This window comes from Coregonus clupeaformis, chromosome 15 (assembly GCF_020615455.1).
Source record: "Coregonus clupeaformis isolate EN_2021a chromosome 15, ASM2061545v1, whole genome shotgun sequence".
NCBI lineage: Eukaryota > Metazoa > Chordata > Actinopteri > Salmoniformes > Salmonidae > Coregonus > Coregonus clupeaformis.
The window spans coordinates 16603550-16631518 of record NC_059206.1 but is presented as its reverse complement, the minus strand read 5'-3'; the positions used below and the strand labels follow the sequence as shown (position 1 = coordinate 16631518).

The 27969-nt window shown below is 44.5% G+C and overlaps 1 protein-coding gene across 2 annotated transcripts; it reads left to right on the top strand.

The window, feature by feature from the left end:
* LOC121582272 (SH2 domain-containing adapter protein F-like) lies at nucleotides 1–27224 on the top strand. Of its 2 annotated transcripts, XM_045225012.1 has the most exons (4): nucleotides 1–84; nucleotides 18095–18272; nucleotides 18488–18607; nucleotides 25488–27224. In XM_045225012.1, the coding sequence occupies exons 2-4, from the start codon at nucleotides 18124–18126 to the stop codon at nucleotides 25672–25674; spliced, it is 456 nt and encodes a 151-aa protein (XP_045080947.1). In that variant the 5' UTR covers nucleotides 1–84; nucleotides 18095–18123; the 3' UTR covers nucleotides 25675–27224. The 2 variants fall into 2 exon arrangements, with proteins under 2 accessions (XP_045080947.1, XP_045080946.1); XM_045225011.1 differs by lacking the exon at nucleotides 1–84 and having other exon boundaries at nucleotides 16440–18272.
* The last annotated feature ends 745 nt before the right edge of the window (nucleotides 27225–27969 follow it).

The following is a 27969-nucleotide window of genomic DNA, read 5'->3' as shown; positions in this document are numbered from 1 at the left end:
CTGCATTAGCTACAAGGGCTCTGTAAGTGGCAGTAGGATCAGAACCAGAGACAAGGAAGGACAACACCTCTAAATCCCTCACAGTTACTCACGACACACACCACCTGGGCTGGGCTCTCTTTCTGTGTCTGTTTCTCTCTGTCCTGTATTTACTTGGTCTATGTTTCTCTGTTTCCTTACTGCAGTAAATGTGTGCTGTCTCTCAGCTGTTAGGACAAACGGATGTCTTGGTTCTTTCATTTCATTTCTTTCCTCTCATGATTTTGTCTTTTATCCAACACTAAGGCGAGTTTGTATTTAGGATCTATTTACAAACACTCCTCTCATATTATTTCCTTTGATGGTGATTAATTTCATTTGCTCGGGATGTCAAAGTGACATCTGCTGGCCCGGAGAACAGAGATAAGAGTGCTGGAAGTTGTCTTTCAAAGAGGAAGACTGGAGTTGGAGAAGTGCTTTGATTGATTGTATGTCTTCAACCTTTTTATGTTCCATTCAGCCCATAATGATATCCCAGTGTTTGGTGGAGAGAGAGACTTCTCCTCTGACAATCTGTCATTAAACAGAGCTTTCTGAAAGAAGAATCTTTTCTTTTTTTCTTATTCCCTCTCAGCGGGAAGAACTGGTTGCGAACGGCTCTGTTCCAGACGTCCGATCATCAAAGGCCCAGAGAAAGTTCAAGAACTTTTTTATATAAAAGGGCCTCAGCTCTAACACTGTCTATAGACCTAGGTCTTAAAGGTGACAGCTCTGGTAGACCTAGGTCTTAAGGTGACAGCCTGTAGACCCTAGGTCTTAAAGGTGACAGCCTCTGGTAGACCTAGGGTCTTAAAGGTGAGACAGCTCCTGAACAGACCTAGGTCTTACAGGTGACAGCTCTGGTAAGACCTAGGTCTTGCAGGGGCAGACTTAGCTCTTAAGAGCTAGGTCTTGGGGGTTTGACAGCTCTGGTAGACCTAGGTCTTAAAAGGTGAAACAGCTCTGGGTAAACCTGGTCTTAAAGGCGACAGCTTACGTAAGTGACCTAGGTCTTAAAGTGATATTACAGCTCTGGTAGAGCTTTTAAAGGTGACAGCTCTGTTAGACCCTAGAGGTCTCAAAGGTGAAACAGCTCTGGTAGACCTAGAGTCTTAAAGGTGACCAGCTCCTGGTAGACCTAGGTCTTAAAGGGTGACAGCTCCTAGTAAGAGCCTAGGTCTTAAAGGTGACAGCTCTGGTAGAGCCTAGGTCTTGAAGGTGACAGCTCTGGTAGACCTAGGTCTTAAAGGTGAGCAGCTCTGGTGCAGAGACCCTAGGTCTTAAAGGTGATAGCTCTGGTAGACATAGGTGTTGAAGGTGACAGCTCTGGTAGACCTAGGTTCTTGAATGGGTGACCAGCTCTGGTAGACCTGGGTCTCTTAAAGGTGACAGCTCTGGTAGACCTAGGTCTTAAAGGTGACAGCTCTGGTAGACCTAGGTCTTTAAAGGTGACAGCTCTGTTAGACCTAGGTCTTAAAGGTCAGACAGCTCTGGTAGACCTAGGTCTTAAAGGTGACAAGCTCTGGTGACCCTAGGTCTTAAAGGTGACTAGCTCTGGTAGACATAGAGTGCCTAAAGGTGACAGCTCTGGTAGATCCTAGGTCTTAAAGGTGGACAGCTCTGGTGAGACCTAGGTCTTGTAAAGGTCAGCTCTTAGACCCTAGGTCTTGGGGTGACAGCTCTGGTAGACCTAGGTCTTAAAGGTGACAGCTCTGGTAGACCTAGGTCTTAAAGGTGGCTACAGCTCTGTTAGATTGTGTCTTAAAGGTGACAGCTCTGGGTAGACCTAGGTCTTCAAGGTGACAGCTCCTGGTAGACCCTAGGTCTTAAAGGTGACAGCTCTGGTAGACCTAGGTCTTAAAGAGTGACAGCTCTGGTAGACCTAGGTCTTAGGTGACAGCTCTGGTAGGACCCTAGGTCTTAAAGGTGACACTCTGGTAGACCTAGGTCTTAAAGGTGACAGCTCTGTAGACGTTCTAGGTCTTAAAGGTGACAGCTCTGGTAGACCTAGGTCTTAAAGGTGACAGCCTCTGGTAGACCTAGGTCTTAAAGGTGACAGCTCTGGTAGACCTCTAACACGATTATCTCTTCTATATCCAGGCTGTTTGAAGATTGGATCATCATTGTCAGAGCACTATAAGAGTGTTACATGTATCGGACCCTGGCGACTGCCGAAATAGAGACAGGGGGCTGAATGAGCCAGTACCTCATGCTCAGCCAGAAGTCTCAGATCACTCAGGACAGGTCATTGACCTTAGGCCAAGGGTCAGGACGATGACCAGTCCCTTCTTCTGGTTGTCCCCTTAATGACTTGTCGTCTCTAACACCAGACCATTGGGTGTGTTAGGAAGGAACTTTCCACACTATGCTTCGTAGATATTGTGTATATGATGTGTTTTATATTCTGTTGGTGAATTTAAATTATTTGCATTTAAACTCTTATTTGCATAGATGAATAATGATATTGTTCACTCTTCAGATTTCCTCTGCGGTTTCCAGCTTATAGATGCTGTTTATATTTAGACGTTGGTATGTTGAATTAAAGTGTCCACGCAGAATAATGTGAATAGAATGAAGAAGTATGCACCCCTGGAAAATAGAGGAGAGTGGGTGAATAAGAGGTATTACCACACCACTAATGCAGCTACCTTTATCTCTCCCTAGCTGAACACTGTAATGCACATCTGAATAAAGCATATTTGTCTTCAGGTTAGAGCTGTATAAGGGACAGAACTTCTTAATGCGCCACAACCTTCATGCACACCACCACCTCCTCCCTTAGCTGTCCCCGCCGCTTGGGGCTGCCGTCCTCCTGTCTAGTACATCCACACACACAGTACATGTCGTTGGTTTTACACGGCCCTCGCTTATTATTCACTGTTGGGTTATCTCTTATTGACAGATATGCAATGGAATGTAAATTCCCTCCCCTTGTTAGGGGTGTTTGGGAGGTTGTGTACATGCTCATTCGGTTAATCACTCATCCTAGCCGCTCTGTCCCCCCTTCTCCCTCAGGCGTTGACTTTCTGATGGACGAGAGGGGGGGTTGAGGAGTGAGGAAGATCCATTCCAAGTTTGGCCATATGAAGAGAGCCTCTGTGTGAAAGAGGTTGGTGTGTGTGGGGGAATAGTGTTACGGTGAGGTTGTGTGTGTGTGTACAGGTACACACTTGTATGGATGTATGTGTGTGTGTTCATGTTCAATATGCACACCACACACACTAATCCACATCGAGACATTGAACAGGCAGCCATTGAAATCTGAGTAGTGCCTCATTGTTTCTGGCTAGAGAGCCAGTGTTACTTCATCTGTAGACCCTGTGTTGCTGGCTGCTAAACGCCATTGTTGGCTGCTAGCCAGCGTAACCCAGTGAACTTACGCAGGCGAGATAACAGGAGATGCTGTCAGAGCCCTGAGGCAGGTCCTGAGGAGCAACACACACACCGCTTTATGGGTTTTTAATGACTTTCAAAAGGACTTCAATGACCCAGAGAAATCTGAAGCACAAACTCTTCTATTCTTAAGTAAATAATTGAATCAGTTTCATTCCAGTAGTGATTATTGCAGTGTGTTTAAAGAGGAGTTAACAGACTGGTTGGTGAGCCTGGTCCATGCCCTGGCCACATGGTTCTCTCTGTCTCTCGCTCTCTCTCTCTCTCTGATGGCCTGTCACTCCACAGTGCTTCATCCCCACCGGTCGGCCTCCCCTCCGCCTGCTCCAATGCTGATAACCTCCCTGACAGGCCTCTTCTGCTCAGAGCCTCCCCAAATGTCTCCGCTGCCTTGACGTGCATCCACGCTGCCTGTTATCTTCCCTCACACACGTTGGCCACCCACCCCAGCCCCTAACCCCCCACCTTCTCTCCCCCTGCACAGAGCCGGCGCTCTGCCAGCCTGACCGTAGCTCTTCTCTCCACCCTGGGAGCCCCGGCTGTGTGGCCAGCTGTGAGGCTAGGCAGAACGGGCAGCACTGTCATCTCCCCTCAATCACTCTCTTGCTCACCTCCACTTTCATTATTTAATAGGAACAGATTCTCTTCACTACAGATAAGTGTTGGGAGAGAGAGGGATAGAGAGAGGTGGATGGTGATGCGATGGATACAACGTGCATTTCATGAGGTGGCATTCGGTTGATTTCTTCCACAATCAGCCCGTAACTACTCGTTTCTGGTGATGGTGATATGAGAGCATCTGCAAAAAGCAATTTTGTTTTTCTGAGCTCTCCTCCAGCTCCTAATAAACGCCATGTCAAACATTGCAATCTACTAACCTATTTTGAATATGTATGCAATTAGGTGGGCAAATTAAAAGCAGAACTAAATGAAATTGCTGCACAAGTGGGCCAGTGATTTATGTGGCATCGTGTTTACACTGATGAAGTAGCGCTGCCTAATTAAAAGAACAAGGTAAACAAATACCTCTTGTAGAGACCTCTAAAAAAAAATATCTGGAGTTTCTTATGGAATGTCTGTCTCTCTCTCTCTCACTCACTCTCCTCGTCACTAATCAGTATAGACTGGGCACAAGACAGAACCCTCCAGATGACACAGTCACTCCAGAATGTCCACAGTCACAGGAGGCTATGTCATTGTGTCTTCCTGTTGCTGTCATCTCCTATATTCTGAGAGTCCAACGAAGTTCTGGGCTCTGGCCAATGTTCAATATTGGATGTTTGAAAGCTCGTAGATTTAGAATGGGATTGTGCCCAACAGGATAACTGTTATATATTTTTTTACTTTAGTATATACTGCATTCAGTTGCCTTGTGGTTTAGTGTCCGCCTCCCGAGATTGGAAAGGGTTGGGAGTTTGATCCTGACCGAGTGAAATCCAAAACTGTAAAAATTGGATCCGATGCGTCTCTGCTTGACTAACTCAGCATTAAGGAGATAGATTGGGGGGTAAGGCCTGTCTGATAGACTAGTGTCCTGTCCAGGTGTACTTGTCCATCAAGCTGCCTCACACTCCTGCTCCTATGAGACCATTACATAACTCACTTGCACAGCCAAGCTTGTGCAAGGATACTACTACTATACTACAGTGTTTGATTTGCACTTCTCCCTGCTCATTCCCCTCCCATATCCCAATTTCTGCAACCAATAAGTGAGAAAAGTACATTAACAACTATAGACTAATATATTGTGGAAATTCTCTACTGTTAAGCAGAAAAGAGCAGAAGCTTGAACTATTCGTTCAGACCTCAGTACTACCTACCAGTTTATGGAACATTTGCTCTTTTAAGTATTTCTCCAGTAGGTTTCCTCCAAGGAGAAAGACTCTAACTTCTATGTCAAAGATAATAAAACAAAAGCAATATAGTAAATAATACAGTAATGTCCACAAACCACTACAGAATAAATACCAGTTTACATCTTCAAAAACACAATACATTGAATTACTATAGTATGTACTACAGTTTTCTTTTACAGTATTTATACTATAGTTAATTGTACTATACTACAGTATACAGTTCACATAAGTAACTGTAGCGTGTTTTTGCTGACGATTAGTCCGTAAAAAACACTACCATGGTCTGCTAAAAAACACTACAGTTCGAATACTACAGTAAAGTCAGCAAAAAGAACACCGAGTGAATACTATACTATTTACATTCGGGAAAGTTATTCAGACCATTGACTTTTCCCCACATTTTGTTCGTTACAGCCTTATTCTAAAATTTATTAAATAAAATTTTCCCTCATCAATCCACATACCCCATTTACAATGACAAAAGTGAAAACAGGTTTTTAGAAATGTTTGTACACGCATTTATTAATAAAGACTCTTTTCCAGACCCTTTGCTATGAGACTCCGAAATGAGCTCTCGGGTGCAATCCTGTTTCCAATGATTATCCTTGAGCTGTTTCTACAACTTGATTGGAGTCCACCTGGGTAAATTAAATTGATTGGACATTATTTGGAAAAGGCACACCCTGTCCATATAAGGTCCCACAGCGGCAACAAAACACCACCGAAACCCCACCGATGAGTCGACTTCCAGGAAAGGACAACCATCTTTGCAGCACTCCACCAATCAAGCCTTTCATGGTATCGTGGCCAGACGGAAGCCACTCCTCAGTAAAAGGCACATGACATCCGCTTGGAGTTTGCCAAAAGGCACACCCTGAAGAACTCTCAGACCATGAGAAACTCATGATTCTCTGGTCTGATGAAACCAAGATTGAACTCTTTGGCCTGAATGCTACTAAGCGTCATGTCTGGAGGAAACCTTGCTACCAACCCCTACGGTGAAGCATGGTGATGGCACTGCGCGCGGGGATGTTTTTCAGCGGCAGGGACTGGGAGACTAGTCAGGATTGAGGAAAAGATGAATGGAGCAAAGAACAGAGAGATCCTTGATGAAAACCTGCTCCAGGAGCGCTCAAGACCTCAGACGCGAAATAAGGTTCACCTTCCAACAGGACAATGACCTTAAGCACACAGCTCAAGAGTGGCTTCGGGACAAGTCGGGACAAGTCTCTGAATGTCCTAACCAGGTGGCCTTGAGAGCCCGGACTTGAACTCGATCAAACATCTCTGGAGAGACCTGAAAATAGCTGTTCAGCGACGCTCCCCATCCAACCCGACAGATAGGCTTCTGAGAGGATCTGCAGAGAAGAAATGGAAGAAACTCCCCAAATACAGGTGTGCCAAGCTAGTAGCGTCATACCCAAGAAGACTCAAGGCTGTAATTCCAACTCCCAAGGTGCTTCAACAAAGTACTGAGTAAAGGGGTCCTGACGACTTATGTAAATTTAATATTTCAGTTTTTTATTTTTTAATAAATTTGCAAAATTTTCTGAAACCTGTTTTTGCTTTGTCTTAGGGGTATTGTGTTTAGATTGATGAGGAAATAAAAACATTTAATCAATTTTAGAAGAAAGGCTGTAACGTGAACAAAATGTGGATACTTTCCGAATACTGTATACCATGTATACTATAGTATTTTTTTTGTGGGTCTCTTCTTGCATCATAGCCTTAACCTCGAGACACTCAACATTCATCCTGATTGAGAAGATGGTATGAATGGACTGTAAGTTGGAGAGAGAGACTCTGGTGGAGAGACAGTGTAGGGCAGAGTGGCTACACCCTGGGGGTTTGGTGAATCGGGTGAAGCTGGGCTCTGTGTCTTCTCTAATGCTCAAGGCACCTCCCTGTCACACTGAGTCCCACGGGATGTCCTACTGAGTAGAGAGAACAACCCTTCTACCAATGATTCACCTCTTCCCAAAGCAAAAACACACATGGATCACCGATAGGGGAAAGTCACTGGTGAGGCCGAGTGCCAACTAAAGGACCTGACGCCTGTCTGTGCCCGCCCAGTCATACACCCAGACATTTCTATCTGGGTCACACAGTTTTGCTTGCAGTATGTGTGGACTTGGATAAAGCTTGTGGATAGAGGCTCCAGAAATGTTAGAGTGCAGACTCAAACTTCTGGCGCTCTGTGCATTCTCCCCTGTGTTTCAGCCTCTCTCATCACCTCAGCCTGACAAATGAGGGATAAAGAATTGTCACCCTCTGCTCCCCAGGCAGGTCACTTCCCCACAGTGTCTCAGAGCAACGTGTTGAGCCTAAGAGATGCCTCATCCATTCGCAACATAATATAACATCCAATCAAGATTTATTCCAAAGGCCTTTGGGCTGACAGCAAATTGAAACAGGTTATAAGGGTAAGGGGAAAAATCAAACAAACTTGAAGACTGCCACTGTAATTCTGTCCACTTGAATCATTCCTTCCTTTTGAATAGCTAATGTGATAGACCTCATTAGCACTGTGCATCTGAGCAGAGCTGAGCTAAATGGGGTTAGACCCGACCTGTAGAGAAATTGGCTTTTTCATCCTCAGAGCAAGGCGGTGAAACAACACACCGTAATGCCTGCACTCCCAAAACAATTACCATGCCCCAACCTGGAATTTGAAATGAGAATTAAACTTATAATCGCTCAACGTGAGGGATCCTGGCAAGCAGGAAGTTATATATTGGCTGGGCTGGCTAGAGCTCTAACCTCTGTCCTAACCCCATATCTCTGTCTCATTTGCCTTTGTCTGAGAATCAGGGATACTTACTCTCTCCTAATGGCTGTCATAGTGAAAGGACACCATCCTTTGTAGAGGATACCATTAAAGACACTTCATTCCGAGGACACAATTCATGGCGAGGACTCCTCCATGTGAGCCCTTTGTCCTTATCACACAGTCCTGCAGCCACATTACTCTCACCCTGCCACTCACGCACTAAGGCTGAGGTCTTTAATTGCTTGTCCAACTGAATATTCTCTGGTTTCCCTCTTCATCTGCTTGACTTTAGATTCCCTCCTCATCAGGCATTTTCCCCACCCCAGCTTATTTCTGCAGGCTACAGCAACAAGGACATGTTCATAATGTGTCCGTTCAGCTCACAGAAAAAAGCTAGTTTACCAGCCCTATAAAACCTTTGGGAAACAGCGAGGCGGCAGTCCTCAAACTCCCCAGCTTTTTTTCTTCACCAGTGAATAACAGTCACTCCATTGCCCCTGAGGTGGGTGATTCTAAATGAATGGCTTACTTGGCATGAGGATACGAAAGAATATCTTGGAATAGGGGTTGAATGAGATGGTGGTTTGATCGGATGTTTTTGAGTTATGCATTGTGTGATGTGTTCCTTTTCTTCTTTCTACAATGCATCTTTACTACTATTTTTATGAGGGAATCAATGATGAAACATAACATCAGGACTCTATTCATTTATCGAGAGAACGATGGGACGCTGACAGGCAACATATGTCATTCCTGAAGCGTAGAACTCCTCCTGCACAGCCAAGTCGGATTGCTCCATGTTTCTTTATTAGCCACTGCAGCAAACAGAACCGCAGCTCCCCTGGTGGATAGGGAAATGCTCCCCTTCTCATCCCCCTTTTTTATCGAGCCTCCTGTGCTATTAAACACGGGGGCCATTCCCAGTGAAAGATGGGACCAGGCGCACCAGCACTCGTTACTCTGGTAATACCCCCCCGCATCTGGACATGAGCGATACATTTACTGAGGGGCTAGGTCTGCACCGGGGTGCCCCACCATTATAAAGGATTCCACTGTGTTTTGGCTCCAGTAGAGAATCTTGTATCATTGCCCCTCTTATTAGAAGGCAGTTTCAGACTTTCCTATGTTATGAGCCATCACCAGAGCTTATGTTGTCCGTGAGGCTTCCTATTCAAGTCATGCTCGGTCTCCTCAGGTCTTTGATTTTGTGTTTTAAATAACCTCATTCGTGTCTCTTCAGCCACTTTCCTGCAAAATCCAGTAGGTAATTAATGACTCTGACCTACAGTTGAAAATTCCCCTGGTTGACTCCTTGTAAAACCATCAAAAAACTTGAGGCAAAGTGGAGAGGTCGAAGAGTACAGAGTCTTGTTCTCTCAGGTCAACTAATATTCCTTCCTTTTCAGTCCTGCTCTCTCCTGGTTTTCTTTGCTTTCATTCATTGATTGTGCTATAGAGTATACTAACCTGACCTGTACCTGCATGGGGATGCTACTGTCCTTCATTTCTCTTACTCTTTTTCTCTTCTGTTTTCCCCTTTTCCCCCTCTACTCTCTCTCTCTCTTTATCTCAATCTTTCTCTGCCTCTCTCTTGCCTTATCTCTCCTCATGCCTCGCTCTGCGTTTCTTTCTCTTATCGCTATCTCTCTGCTCTACCTCTCTCTCTTCCCCCTCCTTCCCTCTTGCTCCCGTCCTGGTGACCTGGGCTGCCTGAGAGATTAAAGTGATCACCTGCCGTGGCCCCCTCCTGTCGGTAGCTCAACCACAGTCCTCCCTTCTGGCCCTGCTGGAGGGGGTGGAGTCACTCCCCCGCTCTGCCCCCCAGCCAAGCCCAGCACTCCCCTGGACACAGTGGCTGTGACCAGCACCACTGTCGTGGGTCTTATTGTCCCTGTCTGTCTGTCATCCGAACATTCCATCTGGAGACCCTCATCCAATGTCCCTCATCAACATGTCTCCTTGCCTCTCTCTTTGCCATCTCCACATATGTAATTTCCATTGCTCATCTTCCTCTTCATCCTGTTCCTGATAGGGTACTCGTATGGTGAACTGTCTGGCATTGAAGTTGAGAGAAATGACTAATTGCGTGGGTGACTACATACCATACAGTTTGTAAGACAACATTCCATCTCTGACAACATGTGAAAACAGTAACAAGACAGTTAATATATGTGTGACCTCATTGATTATAGTGATTGATCAAGCTCTACAGTATATTTTTTAATCAGTTTGACCGGTTCACATTATCTCTGTAGTAACTTTGCTCCTTTTCCATCTGGATTACATAAAGGCAAGAAAATCACTAGCACCAGTCCAGGTTGTGGACGAAGGCTCATTACTTTTAATGCCGCTGAATTGCCTTCTGAATGGGTAATTGGAAGTGTGGGTGACCCCTAATGCTACTGTCAACATAGGCATAAGTGTTCCAAGAAAGCATCCCCCTGCCCCACTGCTCTTTATAGCTCATACTACCTGAAACTCACTTGATTGAGAACCCTTTGAAATCCCAAGTTTACTTCTCTTCATTTTGGTAGAGAACATCTCATATGTACCACAAAGTCTTTCTGACCTTGCTTTTTGATGTCTGTGACCAAATAATAACCCTATTTCCAGAGTTGTGTGGACTGAGACACGAATCTTGTGATGACTTGAGACACTGGAACATTAGAAAAATAAAATAACTTTGACTCCAGAACTCGTAGACTCGACTTTGACTTGAGACTGATGACTTAAAATTATCTGACTATGGGGTTTTATGTTTTTTTGTCACTCATTTTGTGGCACTAGAATCTCCGTGATTACGCTCCACACAGCCTGAGACAGTAGCCCGCTTCACTTAAGCCCTTGCAAAAAAAAACATGCAACAGATTGTAGTGAAACGCACACTTGGCCCTCTGATTGACCACCAGCAAAACTGTCCAATCAACAAAGGTCTGGTGCGCTAGTGAACAGATTACTGATTTCCTGTACACTATGGATCTATTGCAAGCGGCAAACAGCACATTTTAGGGAGAGGATTGCCATGATAAATATGCACAGCTCCAAATATAGTTTGTTAATCAAGCATATTGACTGTTTACTTTTAAACAAGCTCACCAGAATGGGGTCATCAAGCAACAATTAGACCTAGTATAGGCCTACTGTGGTCATTTGGTATGTCAAAATTGCTTGAAATTGATCCAATTACTTATGAAGCTTGCATTTGTAATTTTGTTAAAATGAATTATTACCATGGCTGGACTTCCCCATAGGCTCGTCTCTCCACTTGAGCTCCATCCTCCCCCCAGTGGAGAAATGCTTTGTTCTCTTGCTTTCTACGGTTCAAAAATGCTATGTGCTAAACCTATATTCCATCTATATCCTATAATATTTGTAAGCGTTTCATCATTCCGTCCCGTACCGCTTTATTGCAACACTTAGACATTTCTGTTTCATGTTTGATACGATCCATTTTCATTTTTACCTTACCATTCCTTACCCACTCTGATTGGCGCAAGAGTGTTCATTATGCAGCATGAATGTGTGCAAGACTCATGAGGTAGAATTCCTGTTTATTTAGCATTCAATGTATGGCCTTTGTTTCCATATTTCCGGGTTATGTCCGAGTTCCGTTTGTCTGTAAGTCCTATGTCTCTGTTTCATTCTGGTTGTTCAGTAATAGGAGGACGTGCCTCAGTGCACATAGAAATAGCCTATCCACGCCGTGCTTCTGGATGAATAAGATAAATTGATTGGTTCCATGTATGAATGGTTATTGAATTAGTAATAATTAAGATCTGATTAAAACGAATGTACACCAATGTAACAATGGATGGGGAAATTGCCTTTCACATTGTAGAACCAGTTTATTGGTTGTAATTGCCAATTGGGTAATGTATGGTCCTGGGAGTGGTCAGAGTGCTTATATATACCTCTCAGGAGCTCCTGTTAGTTTGTCACTGCGCGTCGTGCCCTACCTGTGTCTGTTCAGATAGGACAGGTTATGCATCATACAGAAGCTTATTTCTTTTGGGATGTATATTTGGTGAATCTACTTGTATATTTGCAACATGATATGGTGCTTTTTCACCATTGGATCGCCAAGACCTGTGTAAATAAATCTACACTGAGCACGTCAACTTGCCTTGCCTTCTGCTGATGTCATGCCACTCTTCTGAACTGCTACAAGGTCCCTATTTTATAATTACATAATCTAAAATGTGTTGTAGACAAAAAAGTATAAAGTGCTGTCTGGTAACTTATCAATAAATAAGACAAAGAATTTGCTGTCATTGTATGTATAGATTGGTTTTTTACTTGACGAAAAACGTGTCTCGACTTGACGTTGTCTTAGAATGCACGACTTGGACTTGACTCCAAGACTAGACCCATTCTACAGTTGAAGTTGGGTTTACATACACTTAGGTTGGAGTCATTAAAACTCATTTTTCAACCACTCCACAAATGTCTTGTTAACAAACTATAGTTTTGGCAAGTCAGTTAGGACATCTACTTTGTGCATGACACAAGTAATTTTTCCAACAATTGTTTACAGACAGATTATTTCACTTATAATTCACTGTATCACAATTCCAGTGGGTCAGAAGTTTACATACACTAAGTTGACTGTGCCTTTAAATAGCTTGATGTCATGGCTTTAGAAGCTCTGATAGGCTAATTATCCAGGGAGAGAGAGGAGAGGGGCTATGTGTAGCAGAACTAATACCCAGGCTGAGGCTCTGTACTCCCCTGGTAGTGTAGAGGGGGTGTATTACTGTAGAGAGACCAGTGGAGGCTGGAGTTTAAATTGGAAACCATGTGTTTAATGTCCTTCATACTGTTCTATCCATTCCATTCCAGCCATTACAATGAGCCATCCTCCCTCCATCACCAGAGAGAGAGCCAGTAAGATGAGCTGGCTGTGTTCTGAGGGTGAGGACAGGACATGATTTATGCCCCATAATGCCTTGGGAATGGCTCCACATCCACCATGCATGGGATATGAGTGGGTTTTAGTGTGGCGTCTGGCTGTAAGAGGATCCTCTCTCTGTCTGAACTCCCACTACATCACAGGGGTCAGAGATTGGACATAGAGACTGGGGGGGGGGGGCTCTCTGACCTTCCTGTGAATACAGTTACACTCTCCTCTGGCCTCCACTCACACAGGAGGACATAGTCAGAGTAGGTAGAAGTTGTTCCTAACCACTGCTAATCTGATCCTAGAACTGTTGTTAGGGGCAAAAGCCATTGCTCTTCGTGGCCCTAGCCAGGTCTCCATGCTAGAAGTGTTACCAGGGCCATTATGATTAGCTGTGTGATATGGACCTGGATGGTACAGCGCCCAGTACAGCTGAACAGAACCTGTCTCACCAGTTCAATATCATTATCATATTTAAATATTGCCTGACAGCCGTGACAGTACAGATATTACATCTACATATAAACAGAAAACAAAGTCCTTTGTCTGGATGTAATAAAGAGCTTTTGCCTTTGTTTTCTGGTGTGAATTGATTGTCTGGGCCATTATCTTACCTTCTCTTCCCGTTGTCTCACTAGAATACAAAACAATGTAATTAAAAGATATCCAGATTTCATTTTTGTTCAAGGTATCTGCAGGCGTTTAAGCCTTTGGAGGATTGTTCCTTTGTCTTTGGAAAACTCGTCAGAACACATTTTGGGATTTGATAGAAAAATAACATGCCTTGATGTTGAACTCATCGGAGAATAAGACCATTGGGCTCAGCAAGTGTGTTTCTATATAACCCTTTCAACATATCCTATTCGACTTCCCGAAGCACAATATACTCTGGATGTCAACAGAAAGCAGTGGTTTTACAAGCAGCTCACTCTCTCCCATGGCAGTGTATGGTTTCATGGTTTGATGCTCACAATGTGCCGTGCATTTCAATGAGTCTTCAGACCTGTTAATCATTTCACATGTCAAGCTGGAAATCTTAATTGTAACCCTGTAATACAGCAGTAGATCTCAAGCTTTCCCCACTGACCAGTGAACTCACTCTTTTGATGGAAGTACCATTAGTAAATGAGAATTAATTAGCTGGCTTAATTAGTAAATGTGCTGTGTGGAAAGTGGGTGGTTGTCTCAGTGAGAGGAGGCAGTAGTGAGTGGTTTTCAGCTCTGCTTTTCTCTGGGCATGTTCTGGTCCTCCAGATGTCCCTTTGACCTTTGGCCTGTGATTTATCTAAGTCCCAGCCAATCAGTATCTCTCTCCATCTCCCTTCCTCTCTACCTCCATCCCCCTCCCTCCATCCCTCCATCCTTGCAGCCTGTGTTTTGTTGGGAGCCTGCAGAGATGGGTGGGCCCTTCAACCATCCATCACCGTCTGACTGACGGTTCAATCTGATACCGAGATTCCAATTGCTCTGCTTTACACGCCACAATACAGGTAGTGTAGACAGGCTGGCAGACACACACACAGAATGGCATGTGTGTAAGTGTGTGTTTGTGCGTCCGTGTGGGTCCTTACATCACTCTAACTGCCCCTCAGGGCTCATTACCTATGTGCCAATCCTCTCTTCAATCTCGTCTTGTCCGTCCTGAGTGTGAGCTGTGGAGAATGAAAGGGAATGAGTTTGGGCTGAATATCACCAGGAGTCAGCCAAACTATAATACTGCTGCTGCTGCAGCTATTGTGGGGGAGAGGGTTGGCAATCATAGAAGACATGGGCTCTTCACACTCAAACAAATAAAATGATCGCTTTTTTTTATGGTTCACTCCTTAGTAATTCCTCTTTGAAGCTATGTGCATTGCCTCTGAAAAGGCCCTGTTCTGACGGGAGAGGTTGAGTGGTGAACACCCCTGAGGATAGCCATTCACTCTGCCTAGGTGGAGGAGTCAAAAGCGAGAGAAGGAAAAGTATTTAATCACATTGAGCTGGTTCCTTGTGGATCTAATGTTACTGTAGATGTCAATCTGAGTTTAATTGAGGTGTTTTGAGTGTTTAGGAATTAAAGTATTAAGCATAATTAAAGTGGGAATTGAGAGCTCTGACTAGGGCTCAGGTGAACGTCAGTCTAATCTATCATGATCAAACCAATAATAACAGACTTTAGTGTTGGTTCAGATTCCTTCATAGCCGTAGACATGGAATGTAGACAGACATTGCCAATGTCATGTAGTTGTATGTGATAGCTGATAGCATCAGAGCATGTTCTATCTGCCACAGTGATGACAGATAGCTGACCGAAAGTGACAGTTTCCTCACATGGGAGCTCCTCGTGTTCTTATCAAAACTCATAATACTCTCACATTCACCAACACACACTGACACACTCATATAGCCAACACCAACGCACACATATACATTGAGAGCACAGGAGGTTGGTGGCACCTTAATTGGGGAGGACGGGCTCGTGGTAAAGGCTGGAGCGGAATTAGTGGAATGGTATCAATTACATCAAACACATGGTTTCCAGGTGGTTGATGCCATGTCATTTGCTCCGTTCTGGATTATGAACCATCCTCCCCTCAGCAGCCTCCACTGGTTCAGAGATACAGGGGACATTGTTTTTATAGAGATAGGGTTTTGTTTTAATAAAGAGGAAACAATATATTTAGACTACAGCAGTCCCACTACTGCTCTCTCTTTCTCTGACATTATTGCACAAACGTACGTGCACACAAACACACACAAGCACACACTCAGGGGAAGGTTTGCTGCAGAGCTACAGATTGGCTGTGTCTTGGCTGACAGCGTGAGGGGCTGCAAACGCATCTTTTCCCACCCGGTCAGTCTCCATGGAAACACTATCTCACACACATACACATATACATTAAACATATACCAAGAGAGCTACTTGTACCGTTTACAGAAACGGATGACATTTGTGTGAGAATATATCATCCATATTAGACTTTCATGGAACAACGGAAACTAGTAAAACAAATCATTTGGCCTCATTTATACTGTACAGTGTGTGTCATCTTCAGACTCAACTATGTATTAGTGCAAAAAACACCATCATTATCATTATAATTTTGTATAGCCAAGCCATGGAACTGGTTTGAGCTTCAGAGCAATGTTTCACTAAGGCTGTGTTTACACAGGTAGCCCAATTCAGATTTTTTCGTTTTGCCACTAATTGGTATTTTAACAAAGTCAGATATTTTGCCAGTTATTTGGGCAAAACATCAGAATTGGGCTGCCTGTGTAAACACAGCCTTACTTTATTAAGGAAGTACTGATATGTCATTCACATTAGGTTAAGGGGAGCCCCTGGTGGTCAGTGGTGGAACAACATGATCATATATGATGTAGCTTTGCCAGTGGTAAGCACATGCTATGCATGCTTCAGCGATGCTTAGAATATGTTTCTAATGCTCACTAACAGTGATGTAAACAAATTTGTGCACAAAATTTGAGAGAAATAAGCTTTTTGTGCGTATGGAACATTTTGGGATCTTTTATTTCAGCTCATGAAACATGGAACCAACACTTTACATGTTGCATTTTATAATTTAGTTCCAGTGTATGATGGTGGAAGGGCTGTAAGGACTCAATGTTACAATAGCTTTACAGTAAGCTAAATGCTATCCTTTGACTGGAGGTGTGGTCTAGACTAGACAAGCGTATTCCTCCCCTCTCCATCGACATGTTGTGATTCCAGCGGCTCTTGTCTGTCTGGAGGAGCCGTGTCCACTCAGTAAAATTAAAACCAGGGCTGGAGTGAGATTAGCCATTGAGATGAGGAGTGGCGGGGGGCAGGCAATCACAACTAAGAGTATGCTAAATGAACTGCTTCCATCAGAGGCTCAACGTTTGATGTGTAGCTCCACTCCTCTTGAAGCCCTAAAGCGGTCTTCAGCATTCTGGCAGTGACAGACTCTGGTAATGTGTTTGATGTTGAAGGGTGACCTCAGTTTACTGCTGGGGGTAGCAAGCCAAGGCAACTGGAAATGGGGCTCTTTCCAAAGGATGGTGTGACATCAACTACAGGAATGAGCTGTGGAGAGAAACGGTTTCCCCCATCTCTCCTGTGTCAGTTTCTCTGACCTCTAACCGCTGACCACAACCAGGAAGTTCTGAGGTTTCAACTTCTACTCCTGGTCCCCTCCCACGCTCCCCTCTGATCTCACATCAGACTGTGTAAATAGGAAGATTGAGTAGCTTGTTTCTGATTGGTCTAAAAGCAACTCTCTGACCTCTAACGTTAGTCAGGGTCGTGTCACGATTTGGATGGATCACCTCCGATCCCCCATCAGACCGAGCAGCAAAGCCTTGAGAAGTGCCAACTTCCATTCTCTAGTTAGTGACCTTGCCACTTTTCAAGGCCTGGCTCAATGATTAACCTGGACTAGTTTGTGCATGTTGTGTTTTCCCTCCCGTCTGGCATTGTGTACACAGTGTGGCAGGATTGATTTCTGTCTCGCTCTGCCTTCGTCTGTGAAGGTCCTTGAAAGTGATGTGTTGTACAGAGTGGTGGTGTGTGTGTTTAAACACTGAGGCATGGCTGTCTCCTCTCATTAACACGTCTCACTGCAGCACAGCACATACAAGCTGGGAAAGACCAGAAGGAATCATGAAGAATAAGTCACAGCAGCTCTGTGTTTCACTGATATGCCTGATGTTAAGAACACATGCTTCTCTGAACTCAACGCCACTTTAATTGAATTGCTTATAATTGATTAGTACAGAAAATATAAGATGGACTTCAATGGTCAGTGTGTTAAAGCTAGAATCCTTAGTTGCTACATCCATTTTGGACTTATAAAGTAATGATATTCCCATTGATTCTTGAAGAATATAACTTGTAAATGTCTCATGAGCTTAGTTCAACTGTCGTACCCCTTCAGACTCCAAAATATCAGCTTGTTTTTACTCTGTTTGTAAACAATATAAATGTAAACAAACAATGAATAGACTCAAGAAATTATTAAAACTATAATTTTGATGTCATGGATGGTCTGTCCTTGCATCCATAGCTCTGTCTATGAATTTGAGTGGTTACAATGTTCCAAGGCTGATATTTGACATGTCTCTTCACAAAAGCCTCTATTGAGATGCTGTTGTATTGTGATACTCATATCTGGCTGTGGATCTCTCCTTCATTTACAGTCCAGTTTGAAGGGGCGGAGAAGTCCAGAATGTCGCCCACCAAGGAGGGTAAAGGAGGGCGTCCGCCCCGCGTCCACTCCAGTTGTTGTCTGGTCAACACCAAGATGAGCTCTCTGGACCACTGCAGTGCTACTCTGGGGGAACGCATTGACCCCTCCATGCCCCTGGAGAGCCAGTTGTAAGTCATCCTCCCCTACTGTCTTTCTATCCACAGAATTATAATGACTAGTAATTCTATTCCTGTGATCCTCTCTAGGGACTTGGTACTTTTGTGTTGGTGCTTCTGAGATAGAGCTGTGTGGAGATGTTTGATTGTCTTTTGATGTTAGATAACACAGACACTTTCTCCATTTGAAACTCTGTTTTACCCTCCCTCTTCTCTCCACCCTGCAGCTGGTACCATGGATCGATCAGCAGGACGGATGCAGAGTCTCTGCTGAGGCTGTGTAAGGAGGCCAGCTACCTGGTGAGGAACAGTGAGACCAGCAAGAACGACTTCTCCCTCTCACTCAAGTAAGACCCTTCCTATACATACTGTCCACTAAACACAAGTAACAGTGTACAGTTTATGACACACCACCCTCTCACTCACTAGAGAACATACAGCACCCAGTACCTACAGTGCCTTCAGAAAGTATTCCTACCTCTTGACTTATTCCACATTTTGTTGTTACAGCCTGAATTCAACATTTATTAAATATATTTAATCCACGTTGATTTAATCCACATAATACCCCATAATAACAAAGTGAAAACATGTTTTAATCTTTTTGCAAATGTATTGAAAATTTAATACTGAAAAATCTCATTTACGTAAGTATTCACAACCCTTTGCTATGACACTCCAAATTGAGCTCAGGTGCATCCAATTTCTTTTGATCATCCTTGAGCTGTCGCTACAACTTGATTGGTCCACCTGTGGCCAATTCAATTGTTTGGACACATTTGTCTATATAAGGTCCCACAGTTGACAGTGCATGTCAGAGCAGAAACTATACCATCAAGTCGAAGAAACTGTCCATAGATCTCCGAGAGAGAATTGTGATGTGGCAAACAGTATTTCTGTGAAAGGGTATAAAACAATTTCTAGAGTGTTGAAAGTTTCCAAGACCACAGTGGTCCATCATCGGGAAATTGAAAAAATATAGAACTACCCAGACTCTGCCTAGAGCTGGCCGTCCGACCAAACTGAGCAACCGGGCAACAAGGACCTTGGTCAGGGAGGTGATCAAGAACCCAATGACCACTCTGACAGAACTACAGAGTTCCTTGGCTGAGATGGGAGAACCTGCCAGAAGCACAAGTCTCTACAGTACTTCACCAATCTGGGTTTTATGGTAGAGTGGCCATACATGACAGCACGCCTAAAGTTTGCAAAAAGGGACATGAAAGACTAAGATCAAAAGGCAAAAGATTCTGTGGCCTGAATGCAAAGCGCTATGTCTGGAGAAAACCAGGCACATCACCTGTCTAACGCCATCCCTACTGTGAAGCATGGTGGTGGCAGCATCATGCTATGTGGATGCGATTCAGCGGCAGGGACTGGGAGACTGGTAATGATAGAGGGAACAATGAATGGAGCCAAATACAGGAAAATCCTTGATGAGAACCTGCTTCAGAGTGCAAATGACCTTAGACTGGGGCGAAGATTTACGTTCCAACAGTACAATGACCGCAAGCATACAGCCAAAGCAACGGTGGAATGGCTTCAGAACAAGAATGTAAAAAATCCTTGAGTGGCCCAGCCAAAGCCGAGACTTGAATCCCATTGAAAATCTGTGGAAAGATGGAAGGTGCTTCCACAAAGTATTGACTTTATGTAAATTAGATATTTCATTTTCTATAAATTTGCAAACATTTCTAAAAACATGTTTTGACTTTGTCATTATGGGGTATTGTGTGTAGATGGGTGAGAAATAAAATCAACTTAATCCATTTTGAATTCAGGCTGTAACACGACAAAATGTGGAATAAGTCAAGGGGTATGAATACTTTCTGAAGGCACTATTTACAGTATGACACACACACACTTCACTGAGGGTGTTCACAGGTTATCATAGAGTATAGTTCTATAGATCGAGTACCAGTTCAACACACAGTACAGCACCATTATTCTGCCTCCAGGAGTCTTCCTCACCTCCTACCTACTTGCTGACTCAGTTTGTTCAGTATGGTAATGCACATCACCTTTAAGACCCCTGTCCTTCCTACATGATGCCCTCCCACCTCCACCAGGTAACCTCTCTGGCCCTGTTGGCGCTCTGATTCGCTGACTTGCCCAGAACTGAGTTCAAATTGCCCCACTGGCTGACCTCTGCCCCCTGACTGTGACCTGTCTCCGGGCCAGCAGTGGGTCCAGGGGACAGGCCCTGATTGTTTGGTCTGACATTTGGCTGGAGGGTAGCTTAAAGGGTCTCGCTGCACAGCGGGCACTCACCTCCACAGGGCAGTCACATCCCATCAACTCAGAGGCTCTGAGGGCTCACACTACCGCAGGGAGCCAGCCAACTGATGAGTGTCAGCGGGCTGCCATTTCACCAGCACACAGCAATACCTGGCTGAGAAAACCATTTCACCACAGGGGCAGAGGAAGTGCCTCTGATATGAGCTGCAGAGAAGATAACTGCTTGAGTTATGGCCATGGAAGACTGTTCTACAGTATTATTGTCACCTTTCTTCAGATAGAAACTGCCATTTATGCTCTTTTGTTATAGGCTTCTTTTTTTATATATATATATATAATTTTCTGCACATTATTCACAATAAAGCACATATCTGTCAAAGTCAGTGATAGATTAGATACATTGCAGCAGGGGGAAAAACAGTTGCTGGGGCCGAGGACGTTCCTCGTCAGTCTGCTTTAGGCTCATCTCTGCTGGCAGGAGGAGATTATGCTGGCCAGAGCTGCTCCACTGCTCCTCACACTGACTGCTGATTTCATTACCAGAGCTCTGGAACTCTGCTCTGGCCTGCCTGGGGACACACAGGGAATTAGACTGGTGGGCTTGATTGGACAGACAGTGCTGGGCCATTGACTGGACTGTCTGGTGCAGTAGGCAGGTAGGCCTTATTGGACAGACATAGCTGGGGCTGGGGTTTGTTTGGGGAGACTGGTGGCGACCGGCGGGGTGCCCACTATGACACGTCCCATGCTGTGTCTGAGGGGGTGGAGGAGAGGAGTGTTATTGATCCCCAGTAGGAGCTGTCCTTCTCAGTCAGAGCCCACACACTGTGACCTTTTAGCCAGCAGGACTGAACCTCTGACCCAGTCAGTCCGGCTGCCTCCATGGCCAGTCACAGTGGTAGAAAGTCATATTGACTCTGAGTTCAAAGTTCAAACACATAGACTTCTGAGTGCGTCTAGGACCACCAATGTCCATCCCAGAATAATGGGACTAATTGTGTCAGTTCCAGAAAGGAGTGATGGAACTCATTGTTCCGTGTCTGTGTGCTTGTGAGACCAATTGGTTTGCGAACCATAAATCATAGTTGTGTAAAAGGCTGTTTGCAACACTCTCTTTGTTGGACCTCCTGCACAGATCAGTGGAGATGTCATCCACCCAGGGCAAAGGGCAAAGGCAGGAAGGCAGATATTTCTAAACAGCTCTCTGGTGTGTGTGGTGGAGCATGTGCCTGTGTCCTGCCAGCTTGACTGTGTTTGTTGTGCAGTACTGGTAGGAAGCAGAGGAGGCTGTAGGGTCATTAAGATCAACCCAGTAAACAATCAGCAGGTTGATTCATGTAGCCGGTAGTGGGGAGGGGGTGACACAGAGTTCAGTCTGCTCATGTTGGAGCCTCCTCCTTCTCCTGCTTCCTAGAAGCCTCTGTGGCAGGGGCTGGAGACCCAATGTGTAGGCCAGATAGTCCATGTTGGCAGATGCTGAAATATTAATGAGGCCCGTTCGGCGGCACGTTTGTGCTTTGCATCATTGATGAAGGCCCAGACTTTCACTAGCCATGAGTCTCGAGAGACTTTTGACAGGGAGAGAGGGTACCTAGTCTCTGTCTACGTTTGTCTCTGTCTCTCTCTCTATCTTCCTCTCTCTTTCTCTCCCACTCTCTCTCCTCCTCTCTCTGAAGATGAGTGCTCTTTTAGGTGCATAAAACACATTTAACCTTTCGCGAGTCTCTGAGTGGTGTAGCTCTGCCTCTTCACCCCAGGGAGGGGCTTTACGCAGCTGGGTTTACGGGCTGACTGAGGTAGAAAATAAACCGTTGATAAAAGAGGAAAACAAAGATTTATGCAACAAAGTGTGTTGATGCTATAACACATGGGAAACTAGAAAGCCTTGGAACTGTAGAAAGAATAACAAAAGCTCTGCGTTGGCAACTGAACTCATGTCAGGAGAGGCAAAAGTGTCTCAGAAAAGTGTCCTCCTCTTTTTGTCTTTCTTGTGAGAGACACAGGGCTCTCCCAGTGAGGGCTCTCCCAGTGAGGGCTCTTCCAGTTAGGGCTCTCCCAGTGAGGGCTGTCCCAGTGAGGGCTCTCCTAGTGAGGGCTCTCCCAGTTTGTGGTGGAGTGCGCGGTTCAGTGTGCATGCAGTTCAGTGCACAGTTCAATGCGTTTTATTAATGCATGTTTTGTTCTTGGATATCACCACAACTGGAATGGTTCCCAAACGAAACACAACAACAACACAGATTTATGTTTTGTACAATATAGTTGACCTATTATGAGAACCACCAACCACATTCTTGTTTTTTAAATCACTCTAAACCATGAGGAACAGGTGTGATCATGTCCTGATCGTGTTAGTAATCCTTCCAGTCAGACACGCTCTGTTTGTGACTGCCACAGTACGTATTAAACCAGAAGAATAGCTATTCAGGACATTTCCTGTTCCACAATGCTTCATAAAGTCATTGCTTTCTTTCTGGATCATTATCTTCTGTTGGGTAAATTTTGCTTCTCTGATGCCACAGATTTATTGCATTGAAGCATAATTCATAGTTCAGTCTAATATATGAGAGGTAGAGATAAACGATGATTGCTGTCAGCCTATTTCTCTGCTGTGAGGATGAGGGTTCAAGTGAAAGTCATAGACCCCAGTGAACAGGACACCAGACCTCCAGAGTGAAATGAATCCAGATTAGACAATAAAAGCGCACAACTAAATAGGATACGATAACAAACACAAAAGGCCCAGTCTTGTCAAAAATAGCCCTACATTTCTGTTATCAGACAGCAGTGAGTAGTGGTCTGTTGCTCCTCTAAGTCTCCACGGAGCTGAAACGCGATAAGCATAGCTAAACGCTGACGGGGAAGGAAATCTTCGGGGGATTTTAAAATGTTCCCATTGATGTGTTTAGCTTTTTAAGTGGTGTGCCCATGTAACCCAAGGCCTGTCTCCTCAAACTGTTGATGAATCGATCACACTTTGCCTTCAGAGTGGCCCTTCCTCTCCTGGCCCAGCTTAAGAAGCAGCAACACAGTGACTACATCCCAAATTGGCACCCTAATTCCCTATATAGCGCACTACTTTTGGCCTAAGCCCTATGGGCCCTGGTCAAAAGTAGTGCAGTAAATAGGGAACAGGGTGTAATTTGGGATGTAGGCAGTGAACAGGCTCTGTGACTAGTGATATCTGTCCTCCTATACTCCAACCAATACACTTTGATTTGATTTGATTAACATCCTGGTAATGACAGAGATGTATTCAAATGGAGGAGCTGGCTGGGTGATGAGGCGCAGTAATGGAGGAGGCTGAAGCTAGCTGTATTTACTTCACTTTTATAGCAGCAGAGAAACCCTGCAGTCCTCTCCCTCAGCTCTCTTATAAAACGATCATCCACCTCTCCTCACACTAGATGCTCTCAATCTCCCTCGTTTCTTTGACTGTCTCTGTCTCCCCCTCTCCGACTCCTCTCTCCTTCTATCTTCCCATCTCTAACCATACTTTTAATGCAGCAACTACATATGTCAAGGCTGTGACTTGCCAGTCTTACAGCAGCAATGTGTTGAATAGAAGATATGAGAGAATTCATGTTGACTGTCCTTCATCTGCATTGGTCCTCACTAGTTTCACCATGTCACACTAGGGTTTTATCTCTTGGTTCATGAACTGATGAAAGATTTGACTTACAATAAGTATATGCCTCTGATGTTTTGAGAAATGTCATTTTTAATGGTTATTGTCCCTTAATTGAACCTGTTACGTTTCCCCTTGATCCTAATGTTGGTGTTCTCTGCATGGCTTTGTTTCTGCTGGTGTCTTAGTGAGATAATATGGCTTCAGGCTTTTCCAATGCAATTATAAGATAAGGGAAGTAAGGACATCTCATTTAAGATGCCCAGCAATTTGTGCTTTCTGCTGATAATGGACACACATATATACACACACTAACACACACACACACACACACAGAATGGCTTAGAAAACATATTTCTGTCTTTGAATTCCACTCCCTTCTTATGGGAACAGGAAGGCAGTACAGTCAATCACTGGTTGTTATTCCACTGTTTTATTTCTGTTTACAGGAGAGGGGACACCTGCTCTGCTAAATATTGCATATATAATTTTCCTAACTATGTAAGTCCTCAGGGTGAGCTGATCTGCAGTATCTTGGGCATTGCACAATGCAAACAGAAGAAAAAACATTATCTGGGACCATGAGTCAGTGTGTGCTCAGTGCTTGACACTAACCTGATGCTGGGTGTTTTGGCTGCTTGTCGCAAAAAAGGTTTCTGATAAATGGTCTCCTGAGGACTTTTCCTCTATCCCCTCTCCCCTCTCCCCTCTCCCCCTCTACCTCACCCTCTCTCTCTCTCTCTCTCTCTCTCTCTCTCTCTCTCTCTCTCTCTCTCTCTCTCTCTCTCTCTCTCTCTCTCTCTCTCTCTCTCTCTCTCTCTCTCTCTCTCTCTCTTTCTCCCCTCTCCTCTTCTCTTCTCTTTGTCATCTCTGTCCTCTTCCTCTCTCTCTCGAGCTCTCCTCTCTCTCTCTGACCTCTCTCCTCTCCCTCTCCTATGTGAGCAAAGGCCTGTGTCACTGCCCTCCTGCCTGCAGCTTCTGTCCAGTGCAGCATAATGGGTTTTATACAGCCACATTTCTCATTAAGACAAGGCTCCGGAGCAGGAGATTACTTAAGAGCTGTAAAGCACACAGATCCAAGGCTCCGGCTCAGGCCTAGAAATACTGTAGGGAGCACAGCCCAGGGAGCATTTCATTTGCTCTGCATTTATTAACTGGTGTAGCCTAAGTGATTCTTCCTGGCAGCTCATTAGACTAGTAGCATTCTCGATTTACCCTACTTAGGAGCATGCAGTATGTGACCTGGGTTCTAAACCAGCCCTACTGTACTGCATCACCTGGGAATGATCTGTCACACTGTACCGCTGGGAGATAAAGCACTCATAATATTTAGAGCTGAAATATTGTTTTCTCTCTCCATCTAGGAGCAGCCAGGGCTTCATGCACATGAAGCTGTCGAGGACGAAGGAGAACAAGTACATCCTGGGTCAAAACAGCTGTCCCTTCGTCAGTGTCCCCGAGATCATCCACTTCTACTCCAGCCGCAAGCTGCCCATCAAGGGGGCCGAGCACATGTCCCTGCTCTACCCCGTGGCCATCAGAACACTATAGTGACACTTCCTTCCCCAAAGGTCACTCAGGGGTCAGATGCCCTCTCCTGCCACCTTCCCTGGGAAACCCTGTCGCTCTGCCTATCTGCTTCTGTCTGATTGGTCTGAAGGACAGAGTTCAAGTTGGCGGAGGAGGCAGGGATGATGATGATGATGATGATGATGATGATGATAACACAGCTCACCTGTCATCACCCACCTGATCCCAGTCCTGCTTTTAACTTTTTGTTTGTATTTGCTATAACATTATCATCGCATCATTGACTGACACTTTATCTGCTGACAAGCATTGTTTCACTGATCCCACAGCTGCTTCCTCAACAGTACCACTCTGTACCCATCTCCTTCTGCTGGAAGTGTCATGTTTGTTTAGTGAGGGGAACCTAAAGATTGTAATGGCCTTATAAAGGAAGCGGGGAAGGCAAATTAATGTATTGGAGTTGGGTTATATTGTATGGGCACTCTACAGTGGCTGGCAAACTCAATAAACCTGCCCTGTGTGAATACTTTCCCCATCAGTGCAACAACAGTTTAGTGTTTAAGTGCTGTACGGTCTACAGACTGATGTCTCTGTCTATTCCCGGGACTGTAATTTCTGATATCCATCACCACGGGTGTCCCATTGGTAGGACAGCGTAAGTACAGCTCTGGTTTGACAGTCAGCAGACTGATAGATGGATCACTATGTTATAAAGCAGTAGCACCATTGGCTAAATGAGCCAGAGTTGGGCTCCTAGTCTAAAAATGGGCCAAATTACCTTCCCCATCGTAGAATATCTTTGGATGGGGAGAATAGAATATGCCTGCATTGTCTACCTCAGAAAATCAATTTCATTAGTCTATCTGCAGATCAATAGGTACAATGAGATTGCAGATATTGATCCAATCCCCACCATGCGACTCCGATTCCCAACAAATTGCATCTATGGTTTAAGAATATGTTTTTGCATAAACCAGTCAATCAGATAATGTTTTTGGTTCTTTTTAAAAAACTACATTTTACAGATCAGCATTTGTATGTATAGTCACTATGAAATTGTGTGATGTCAGTAACAAATGTTTGGTTAATGCCTTATAATGCATGGGTTAAATCAGTCGGATTAGATCCGCTGATTTCTAGAGTTCTGCTTCTTTCAACGATTGTTCTGTGACTGTAATTTATTCTGGGGTAATTCTTCTTATTACAGATGTGTTACTCCTCTCTGTGAAGGCCTGCCTCGTGGCATCCGGCCCTCACTATTCTGTGCCATGTGATCGTGTTTGGGCAGAGTTTGAATACCCCAGGCCTGGCCTCATATACTGTGGTGCTTTGTGTTTTAGTCAGTTCTGCTTCCATGTGTCCAACTGCCTCTGTGGCCTGACTCTGACTCTGAGACACTGATGATGAGTAATGGTGTCTCGTGACCAATGGGATTGTCAACCCTCACATAAAGACTGTCTGTAGAATCCCCATGGACCAATCGGAGGACTCAATTTTCCTGGATGAACTCTGACCTCCAGTCTGTCATAACCCCTCTGTTGGAATTATTTAATACACACATCTCAAAATTGGTTTCTTATTCACTTTACTCTTGATTTACTTTATTGTCTCTGTGTGTTCTATCCTCTCTACCCCACACGACCCTGTCTTATTCTGGTACAGACCTTGAATTTAGAGACATTGCTTGAAGCCTCTCTTTGTTCTTGGAGTTTGACTTCTCCCCTGAACCCTGAACCAGAGGGACTGACGTGTCCTTTCAAATCTAAATGTTAATAAGGAGAGTGCTGAAGCATGCTATGCAATCCCATAGCCAGTAGGAGGCATCATTGCAGATGTGGAAATCTAAGGCTGTTTTCCAATTGGCATTTCCAAAGAATTAAGAGAATTATACAAGTGTTTTGCTGGAGGTGAATTGATTTTGTTGGTAAGATAAGGGAACAAGTAAAGTAGGGTTGCATACAGCAGCAGTGGTTCCCAACCTTTTTCGGTTACTGTCCCACCAACTGAATCTTGCTCTGCCCGGAGTACCCCTGAAGTACCCCCTCATGTGCATTTTACCAGTAGGCCTATGGTCTCATGAGTCTTCTCAAGTATCCCCTGTGGATAGGCCAAGTCCTAGTACCCCTGGTTGGGAACCACTGGCATACAGTATATGACTCTTCATGACAGGTTTAGGAGCTTGTCTGTCAATGTCATGATTAGACTATCCCACACCTTCATGAGGTAACTGTGATGTTGCCGGAGAGGGCCATTGTAATGGAGGGAAATTGTGCTCACATTTTTATTAATTAAATACATGATATACACTACCGGTCA

What these genes read in the sequence shown, in the direction of transcription:
- LOC121582272 (XM_045225011.1), top strand. Translation starts at nt 18,040, where the DNA reads ATGCTGTTGTATTGTGATACTCATATCTGGCTGTGGATCTCTCCTTCA. An exon ending in ATGCCCCTGGAGAGCCAGTT is followed by an intron (nt 18,273 to 18,487) that starts GTAAGTCATCCT and finishes TCCACCCTGCAG; the next exon opens with CTGGTACCATGGATCGATCA. An exon ending in GACTTCTCCCTCTCACTCAA is followed by an intron (nt 18,608 to 25,487) that starts GTAAGACCCTTC and finishes CTCTCCATCTAG; the next exon opens with GAGCAGCCAGGGCTTCATGC.